The 2,500-nt window shown below is 39.5% G+C and overlaps 1 protein-coding gene across 1 annotated transcript in view; it reads right to left on the bottom strand.

The window, feature by feature from the left end:
* The window catches only part of LOC119583816 (integrin alpha-PS2-like), a 99,188-nt gene that overhangs the window by 38,993 nt on the left and 57,695 nt on the right, over positions 1 to 2,500 (bottom strand). Inside the window, exon 4 of the mRNA XM_037932521.1 lies at positions 1,624 to 1,747. Coding sequence (XP_037788449.1) covers positions 1,624 to 1,747 — 124 coding nt within the window. The remainder of the gene's footprint in view (positions 1 to 1,623; positions 1,748 to 2,500) is intronic.

The raw sequence follows: 2,500 nt of genomic DNA, 5'->3' as shown, positions 1-2,500 counted from the left end.
AGAGAGAGAGAGAGATACAGCAAGCCAGACACAGACAAACAGAGAGAGAGAAAAAAGGTAAGAGACACACATTACACTGAAACAAACAGAACAGTTTGTGCCGAGACTCGAAACGAACGCAGATCTACCATACAATTCAAAAGCAATATAACGAATCGAAGTCTTCCTCTCGTGGACAGTAAACGTAAACAAGAGAAGAAAAAATCAACGCGCTCCAGATGGACGCATATGCAACGCAGTCATCACACCGGAAATATACAACTACGTTTAAACCACCACAGGAAAAGAAAGACGTTTGCTTTACGTACACTTCCGGCCTGTGTTCTAGGAAAGTTTTTTTTTTAAATAGATATAACAAAGCCAAACAGGTCATTGAGTTGGATTAGCATACTAATGATAAGCCATACCTTATGACTAAATATGGCCACACGTTCTATAAGGCGACTGCAATTCTGCTACATAAAAAAATCTACCTAGAACCACAGAAAAAAACAACAACTTGCCACCATAATGCTTTATTTTTAAAACTAGTCTCAAAAAAGTAAAAAAGTAAATAAAAAACAAAAAAGTAAAAAAGGAAAAAATTAAAACGAAGACTTTACTCTGAATTAACCATAACCATCCACTTTTTCCCCCTATTAGTCAAGCGTCCTCGGAGAATGCTTTCCGAATGCTTCACTCGCGGACCCAAAATTCTTGCGGTTCGCGCGTCATTCTCGGGCTTAGGCGGGAAACACAGCGAGCGTAGAAGAAGAAGAGGAAGAAGAAGAAGAAGAAGAAGAAGAAGAAGAAGAAGAAGAAGGAGAAGAAGAAAAAGAAGTTGAAGAAAAAGAAAGGAAGAAGATGAAGAGGAAGAAGAAGAAGGAGAAGAAAGAAGAAAACAAGAATAATAATAAGAAGAAGGAAAAGTAGTATTAGAAGAAAAAGAAGAAACAGAAGAACAGAAGAAGTAGAAGCAACACATAGAAGAAGAAGCAAAAGAATCAGAAGAAGAAGAAGAAAAATCACGTACGTCATTTGCCAGGAAGTCGTGACTTATAGCTTAAAAAACACTCCATATACTCCGTGACAGATTGAAATGCCCTGATAAGTGTGCGTGAGTATTTTGCTGAGTATTTTTAGTGTGGAGTGAGATAGAAGGAGGGAGGAAGAAGAGGGAGGGAGGAAAAAGAGAGAGAGAGGGGGTGAGGCATAGGGATAGGGAGAAGAAAGGAAGGAAGGAAGGAAGGAGAGGTAGAGATAGATAGACTTTTAGGTAGATAAATAGTGAAATAGAAATAAACAGATAAATATGGAGGGAGGGAGGGAGAGAGAGAGGAGAGAGAGAGAGGAGAGATAGAGTGGAGAGGAGAGATAGAGAGGAGAGAAGAGAGGCGAGAAAGAGAGAAGAAAGAGAGAAGAGGGAAGAAAGAGAATAGAAGAGAAAATAAGAGAAGCGAACAGAAGAGAGGAGAGAAGAGAGCGAAGACAGAAAAAAAACAAGAAAAGACAAAAGAAAAAGGAAAAGAGAGAGAGAGAGAGAGAGAGAGAGAGAGAGAGAGAGAGAGAGAGAGAGAGAGAGAGAGAGAGAAAGACAAAAGAGAGAGAGAGAGAGAAAACAAAAACACCGTAATTCCCACTTACTGGTCATGCAAGGCGAGTACATCTGATAGGCCTGCGATTCCCTTCCGGTGCTGATGAAGCAATTTCCTACTGGTTCTCGCCGGTTCTTCTTGACGCTGAACCAGACATAACGAGGAGCACAAGCCTGAAGGGAGATGGAAAGAAGACATTAGGATTTACCATCGCCTGTGGAAACAAAATAGCTGATTTCGATAGATAAATGCGTATGATGGTGATGATGATGCTGATAATAATAACAATAGAAATAACCATAATAATAGTAACGATAGCAACAACGAAACAATAATAACAATAACATTATTAATAGTAATAATTATAATAATAATAATAATAATAACAATAATAATAACGTTAGTATTAATAATAATAACGTTAATAATAATAATAATGATAATAATATCAATAATAATAATTAAAATATTGACACCAACAACAACAGCAACAAAAACAATAACAACAACAAATAAATCAAACAAAACAGGGAAAAAACATTACGAATTAACCCCCCCCCCCACCAGCAACAGCCACCTCGCCAGCATCCAAGACCGCGAGGTTGGTTAGTTCCGTGCCATGTTGCAAAGACAAACACAAATCCCAACCAGCAGCGCCCATGTCACACCAGCGTCATGAGCTTCTGACATGACGTTCATTTCACCCAATCAGGGACGCGTGAGAACAGAGGCCATGTCACACGCGGTTAAACCAATATATTAAAAATGTCCATAGGAGAGCCTCGCCATTCAATCAAGGTCTCTGGACATGTTGCAAGAACAGACGGACGAGGATGGCCTAACACGGCAAGGCCTTGTTCTCGCCCCTGTGAACATGTAGATTTGAGATGACGCGTTTCTTTTGCAACTTGACCTCTTGAGCCTCT

Source organism: Penaeus monodon, chromosome 17 (assembly GCF_015228065.2).
Source record: "Penaeus monodon isolate SGIC_2016 chromosome 17, NSTDA_Pmon_1, whole genome shotgun sequence".
Taxonomy (NCBI): domain Eukaryota; kingdom Metazoa; phylum Arthropoda; class Malacostraca; order Decapoda; family Penaeidae; genus Penaeus; species Penaeus monodon.
The sequence above is the reverse complement of the archived record's forward strand: the minus strand, read 5'-3'. Positions and strand labels throughout refer to the sequence as shown.